Consider the following 8,007-nt stretch of genomic DNA (forward strand, 5'->3'; position numbering starts at 1 on the left):
AACTTCCAAATAGCATAAAGAAAAGGTAACTTATTGCTCACCTTGAAACCAAAAGATTTTCAAAAATCTTAGTGTTTTGCAATAATCTTGGTGTTTTGTGCAACTAGCATGTATAAACATTTGCTTCCATTACCTTGGATTCACGCGCATGGCAACACTCTATGGGGTATGCAAAAGAGTGAAAGATAGTGGAAAAACACCTCCGGGGTATATGGAAACGTGAGTTGCCTTTAAAGCAAAGATTGTTTCTTTGGCACTATTTAGTGGGTGTCCTCCCTATTGCAGAGATGCTTGCTAAAAGATGATTAGCTAGAGGCACCTGCTGCAAATGTAGAGCTCGTTCTGAAACCATACCACACCTGTTACGACATTATTTGGAGACAAGGGAGTTTCTTCGACCATTGGTCGATGATATCTCAGGTCGCTTTCCAAGCAGGCGATACAGAAAGCATTTCTGGATATTTGGGACTGGTGTGCCGAACTCTCCTGATTTTGATATTTTCTTTCCATGGACTAGATATTGGGGTCTATATGGAAGATGAGAAACAATGCTATGTTTGGGCAAACGTCTCTAGAGGCATATGCTTACTTTAAGATGAATTTGCGACAATCCCTCCATGACTGCTTGCAGATGGAGGACATTACTTTTAGCCAGTTTGAGGTATTTTTCACTACTTCTGAAGTTCTTTGAAGATGGACTTATCTTGAGTCCATCTTCTATATTGTACACAAGTCATTGTTAATAGAAGCATGGTTTTCACACACACAAAAAGTAAGTGTGTGTGTGTGTGTGTGTGTGTGTGTGTGTGTGTGTGATTCAACACAGATAAGAAAGCATACAAGTAATTTGTTGAGAGAGAGAGAGAGAGAGAGACTCTTGGGTAGTCTTTGACTCTTCTTACCTCATTTTTTCACACAACATAGGATTATGCAAAGTGATCTAGAAAAGCATTCAGCATCACACAAAAGACTTGACCAAGAGAGTCGTATGACATTGTAAGGATGCGTACCTTGGACCCCTTCTTTTGGAAACCAACACCCACCCACCAAAAATGATGCTACTATTAGAGAGTTTGAAGGGAACACCCAACGCCCCACACCAAACAACAGGTGACAAAGATCATCCAGAAGCACCAAGGTGACAAAGATCATACGGAAGCACCAAGATGCACCTAAGCCCAACCATGACCCACACACTCTTAAGGTGGAGGAGCAAATATTTAAAGGGTACATTTCCTTCATATGTGATCTTATGTGCGTTTGTATCATGCCTCACAGGCTCCATCATTTTAGCAAGGCATCTTAGTCAAAAATGTTTCAGCTTTCATTGGTTCTTGTCATGCCACCGTGCCTAATAGACACACTCTTAATGTATTACCATTCGTAGACCCTGTGGGCCTTCGTAAGGTGTTAATCTAACTAACTAGCTAACTCTCTCTCTCTCTCTCTCTCTCTCTCTCTCTCTCTCTCTCTCTCTGTTTTGAAGACTTTCAAGACCTTAATATATCATTTTCTCGCCATTTGGACATACATTGATAATGCCACAAGCCACATTGGCTTTGCCATAATTTATTTATTTGAAAGGTTCATCTATTGTAACAAATTGATCTCTTATTCTTGTACTATCTTGTTTGTTTAGTAAAAACCATTTTCCTCTGGTTAGAAACTACATCTATATAAATACTTGATTGCTGCCATAATATTGGAGAAACAAGGAACAAGGTTCATGAAAGAATTGCATGATATTGTGAATGATGACACACCTCAACGGATAAGCTAGCAGATGATGTGGCGCCTATATCGTAGCCATAAAGGAATCCTCCCAGGGCTGGAAACAGAAACCTGAGACGATTTTGCCGTATTAAACAAGCTTAAGTCCAGGCTAAAGTAAATGAAGCCCCATAATAATGCACATGTTCTTCTCTGAACAGCTTAAGCATATGAGAGATGTTTAAAGTCCCATGGATAAATACCAAAAAGAAAGGGAGAAACAAAACAACGAAAACAGAAAATGTATTTATGGGGCTTACGGTAAGATGACAGAGCTCCATTTGAAGGTGTTGGCAGTGAGCTTCTCTCGCGATTCCTGGGACTCTATGAGCTGCGTGTAGACATCTTGATCGGACTTCATGATTGTTCTCTCTCTCTCTCTCTCTCTCTCTCTCTCTCTCTCTCTCTCTCTCACCTGGCAACAAGAACCCTTAGTATCCTCGTACTCTTCACAGAAACTAGCTTTTTCTGCCTCTCTCAGACACACTCTCGCACAAAAACCCTAGCAACAAGAACCCTTGGTATCCCCTCTCTCTCTCTCTCTCTCTCTCTCTCTCTCTCTCACATAAACCCTGGCAACAAGAACCGTTGGTATCCTCGTACTCTTCACAGAAACTAGCTTTTTCTGCAAAGCCAAATGCTCCGCAATCCACACGTGGGCGAGGCGCCATATGAGAGGCGGTATAGCGCCCCTTCTGCTCCCTAGCACCCCACGAGATACTCCCCCACCTCGAATAAGACCAGCGTGCTTCGCAAGCACGTGCCACTTCCTTGACGAGCCACGTGGAAAAAGAGTTTCTAAATTTTCATTACAACCTCTCTTTTTTAAAAATTTAAGTTTCTAAATTTAATACACGTGGCACTAACATCGTGTTTCCATTCAATTATTTCGATGTATAAACCTTACCTCCAATTTAAGGTGCTCGATTTGATTTTATTTTTCTGAGCTTGAGATAATAAGGTCGAGGTTTTAAGATAAACGTAGCACTCAAGTAAAGGTGTGCTTTCTTTTCCTGCTGTTGTTGGCGGCCGTTGTGGATGCACTTGGCTTTCATTGCCCTATGGGTTGGTATGCTCCTTCCTTTTTCTTGCCGACCTTCTGGAATTCATAGTAGCTAAAGGTTCTCGTCATCCAACGACTTGTCTTCCACATAACAAATACAGGCATGTGGTTTTTTATCTATTTAATTCACCGTTTGCAGGCTAGCCTCTGTGTGCTCTCCCTCGTTCTTTACTAGATGCCATGGCTCCAAAGAGGAGAATCAGCGTAGCATCATCGTGCAAAGAAATGTGTTGACTGACATTTCGAATCTTCCTAATGAAGACGGGTCTTCAAGAGATAATGCTCCTCTGCCTCGCCAATAGGTACCACCTCATATCATCACCCCTCCAGGAAGGCTAAGCTGTAGCTATGCACAACATGGTTGTAGTGAGGAAACTAGCTCGCTCCTCTGGTACATGGTGTGCTCCAATTTGCACTTGTAGCTTTCCACTTGTCCCTATAGAAAATGTAATGACTTTTGCTTTTTCTAGGCTCGTCTAAAAACAATGTCAAAGTGTCTAAGACACCCATGTAAGATATGAGTGGTTCGACACCTACTTGTCCAAGATTCCCTACTGAGAAGAAGGCAAAGATGTTTGAAGTTTTCGCCACTACTGGCAATATAGACTTGTCTTTTTGGGAACCACTTGAAGAATTTGTCTAAATAGAATCCATCATCAAAGGTTTGTTTTCTCTAGAAAAAAGGTGGTTCGATGAATCACATCCATTTCCAGATGGTTGTGAGGCTCATGGCACCATCTTTTATATCACTTGGAAAAAAGATCAAGAAATACATGCGTTGGCATGTACACAAACCATTGTTAACCACTCTGGTTAACATGACCTTTCGCGCAACTACTATACTTCCCTTGTAATTCATCTTTTTGTAACCGCGCTAAGCGCCAAAATGAGACATGGGATGACCGAGCTTACGGCTTATGTAATGATGGTCATACGGAATTGATGTACATAGAGCTAGATAAACTAGGAAGACTAGTTTTGTGTCCCCATTTGTAATTGGGCGGCCGGATATTGTAAATATGAGCTCATGTATATAAGACATTTTATGAAATATGAAAAGGGAAAATCCCATTTGTCTCAATTGAGTTTTGCCTTCTCTCTCTCTCTCTCATGGTGGTTTGCTTGCTTGCGATTGTTGGTGTATGTGAGTAGGAATGGTGTTGATCTCCCTTCTCTCCTTCACTCCCTTCTCATTGCTCTCCACCTTGTCATGTTTGCATACGATTGGCCTGAGGTAGAAGTTGAGCTCTCCATAGCTCCTTCCCTCTTGCTCCTACCTAGCTTTCATGGATCTCTCTTTGGGTGACGCAAAGAGAGTGTAGAGTGAGCCCCTAACGGCCTCACATCAGGGAGTTAACCCTAATAGGGTTGGCCAAGTGCAAATCACTGGATTCAACCCTTGCATGCACTCTCTTCTTCTTCTTCTTTCTTGTGCTTGTGAGGTAGCATGTTAAACCATTAACAACCACCAGTCTGCTTGGTTATGTGTCGTGGGCTGAAGCAAGGGCAAATTACCGGATTCGACCCTTGCATGCACTCTCTTCTTCTTCTTCTTTCTTGTGCTTTGTGAGGCAGTCGGCTAAGTTATGTGTCATGGGCTGAATCAAATCCACATGCACAATTTCGAAGGTATGTTGTTGGGGTACTGAATGAAAGATTTGCACAAACCCCACTTCAGCTTCTTTGCAAATAACATTACAACTAAGAAGCTCGGTGAGGGTCATTAAGTTTACGCTCTGTGTATGGCCAAGCAGATTTAAAAAACAAGGTCTGCTTGACAACACTCAACCTTTTCGATAGATGCTACGTATATATGAACAACCACATTATCAACAAATTGGGAGTAGAGCTAGATTCAACTTTGCTAAAGATGTTGCAAACAGGGAAGTATTATCTAGTAACTTCCTGGATAATTTCGATAGTGGGACACACGACATAGAAAACATGCAAATGCAATTTGGAAAGTTATGAGAATGCCACACTTGGCACAGGCACATGATATGAATAATATCTTCTTCTCCGATGTACCCATGTTTAGGTATTGTCCTCAGTTTGGTCAAGAAATTGCACAGTTTGATGGAACAACCATGACACATCCACATGAGCATGTTGCTATTCCTGCTGCTGATGGAAACACTAGTTGCTTAACAAACCCCGTAACCCTTGAATTTGATGAAAGTCTTAGCCTAGCTTAATAGTATGTTGGCAAGTATCAGTCTATCTGGGGGATAGAACCAAGCAATACAAACAAGCCATACTAAATGGTGATGATTATGTCTCTCTATCTCCACGAAGAGTCCTTCCTAAAGATGTGGCCTTCTTTTTAGATACAAATATCAGAATCTACAATCTTGTTTTTGTGCTTGGCTTTTGCAATCTTTCAGTCCATGCTTGTAAAAAAACAACAATAAAACATCTATCTCAATTTGTTCTCCCTCATGAGGTTTTTATGTACATAGCAATAATCATCATATGTACATATACAATGTAAAGCACCCTTCTGGTTTTGTTTTGTACAATTTACCATGTATTGGTTCAGTGTTCTCTACAACAACTACATATACATAGTGGCATTAATGTTGTTTCAAAAGTCGTCTTAAGTTTGTTTTTTTATCCGTGTTATGTTTAGCATGTGGTTGTTCTATTTTTGAACTTATGTCCCAATAGGTAACTATAGGAGTCCTACCATTGGGCAATTCTCTAGTATTACTCAATTTACATTTTAAATCCAAAAATACTTGACATAATCTTGGTACACGAAGTAATCTCTCACCACACTTACCTTTCAAACTAAAACTGAACAACCATGTGCAAATAAATCAAAACTTTGGGAAAGCACATAAAAACATGAAGAAAAATAACACAAGAAAACATCCCACCTTCCCGTGCCCCCGCCCATCCATTATCATAGATCGTCACCTGTTGTTGTAGTTGCACTTTGTTACTTTCAACTTGCCACTCTTATAAGCTAAGGGATGACCATTACACACACCCCCCCACACAAAACATACACATATACAAAGGTAATGTATACATTCTCCTTGGTGCTACAAGAGTGTAACACTATATCTTTATCATGTCCTTTATATCTGATGAATGCTCCCTTATTGGAATACGTTTAGTCCTTTGACATTAATCTAGATTCTTGGCCAATGCTTTACTTAATATGTTATCACAATAAACATGTACAAGGTGAGATAATTAGAGAAACCGAATTTCTCTAGAAGACAAGTGTAAGCTGAGAGCAATTAGAGAAACCTGGTTTCTCGAAGCACATCTTCTACTACTTCAAGTGCTGCCCATTTTAAAGGCTTTGTATTAAATTTCTATATAGGAGAATTTAAATTTGTTTTTCTTCTTTGAAGCTTATGAGATTGCTCCTTTCAAAAAAATGAAACATTTCTCCAAACATATTTCTATAGTTTCAAGAGCTACCCATTTTAAAGGCTTTTTATAGGAGAATTTAATTTTGTTTTTCTTCTTTGAAGCTTATGAGATTGCTCCTTTCAAAAAATAAAACATTTCCACTTATATTTTTGCTATGCATCAAAGCTGATGCATAATTAGAACCATTGAAACCATGGAGTTTCACATTCTCTCCTCCATAGTAATGAATCCCTCAATAATGATTTAGTTATTTGAGGATTCTCTTTGATGCACTCTAGTGTGCCATCCAAGGTGACTATACAAACTAAGAAAGTGTATTCACACCATAACAAAGGTGTGGCTAGTTATTGTCAAGTATATCAAATAAAGTTTCCTATACTATGCAGCATTGTCGTTTATTATCCTTTTTCATCCTTCACTATTTTTAGGTTAAACTTCATTGAGGTAGAGACATGTTTGCCATATTGAACTTTTCTAAATGAGAAATAAAGTACCATCTTCATATGTTTTACTTACCTCATTACCAAGTATATAGTGTAAGAGTTTAGAGTTTACTTTAGCCACCAAGCCATCATTACTACCTATCAAAATCAAGTTATCAACATAAAGCAAAACCAATACCATGTAATGAAGCACACGGTCTACTTTACTCTTTTGGAAACCAATATAATGTCATTGTTTTTAAAATAAAGAGCAAAATCTTCTATACTCTTTTGGAAACCTCATTACCAAGTATATAGTGTAAGAGTTTAGAGTTTACTTACCTCATTACCAAGTATATAGTGTAAGAGTTTAGAGTTTACTTTAGCCACCAAGCCATCATTACTACCTATCAAAATCAAGTTATCAACATAAAGCAAAACCAATACCATGTAATGAAGAACACGATCTACTTTACTCTTTTGGAAACCAATATAATGTCATTGTTTTTAAAATAAAGAGCAAAATCTTCTATACTCTTTTGGAAACCTTCATCTTTGAAATACTCATCTATCCTACCATACCAACCTCTAAGCTTTAAGCCGTATAATCTCTTCTTCAATTTGCAAACTAAGTGAAGTGTGCTGACATAGGGCCACTACATATATACTTCTAAATTTCCATTAAGAAATGCATGTACCAAATATATACTTCTAAATTTCCATTAAAAAATGCATTTACCAAATATTCTTCATAATCTATATCAAATCTTTAAGAAAAGCCTTTGATACCTAGCTTACCTTTGTGTCTCTCTATGTAACCAACCTAGTTATACCTTAACTTATATATTTATTTGCCTCTTCCTTTACCTCTATGTACCTAGCCTAGTTATACTTCAACTTATATATATTTATTTGCCTCTTCCTCTACCTCTTTAGAAGCTTTGCCTTCCTCTTCCTCTTATTGTACCTGCATTACCACCACAAGGATTGATTGTTGTTGCCTCTTCCTCTACCTCTTTTTGAAGCTTGGCCTTCCTCTTCCTCACCTACATAGCCACCATAAGGATTGTTTATTGATTCAAGCTTTTTGTCTTCGTCTTTAAGGATTTACTCCATCTCATCTAGTGGAGGCTTTCACTTTGAATGATGAGGCCTTGAATAAAGTCTTCATATCCCTCTCCAAAACCAGTTATGATTATTGTGTTTAACAGTTTTTTTTGGGATCAATAATAAGTATATATATATGCCGAGTACACAACTATGCCTTTTACATCCAAAACTACTTCAGAGACTGACCCACTACTTATCACATTTCACTTAATTTAGTAAATTACACAACAAAGTCCATCTATCATCCTCCAAAAG

The 8,007-nt window shown here is 38.6% G+C and overlaps 1 protein-coding gene across 1 annotated transcript in view; it reads right to left on the reverse strand.

Moving 5' to 3' along the window:
- Positions 1 to 2,508, reverse strand: part of LOC147639765 (D-xylose-proton symporter-like 3, chloroplastic) — a 101,604-nt gene extending 99,096 nt beyond the window's left edge. The window contains exons 1-2 of the mRNA XM_086773768.1: positions 2,031 to 2,508; positions 1,764 to 1,842 (exon numbers count right to left, since the gene is read on the reverse strand). Coding sequence (XP_086629894.1) covers positions 1,764 to 1,842; positions 2,031 to 2,131 — 180 coding nt within the window. The 5' untranslated portion in view covers positions 2,132 to 2,508. The remainder of the gene's footprint in view (positions 1 to 1,763; positions 1,843 to 2,030) is intronic.
- Between the last annotated feature and the right edge of the window lie 5,499 nt (positions 2,509 to 8,007).

Source organism: Cibotium barometz, chromosome 3, assembly GCF_041138505.1.
Source record: "Cibotium barometz isolate CiBa-2024 chromosome 3, ASM4113850v1, whole genome shotgun sequence".
NCBI lineage: Eukaryota > Viridiplantae > Streptophyta > Polypodiopsida > Cyatheales > Cibotiaceae > Cibotium > Cibotium barometz.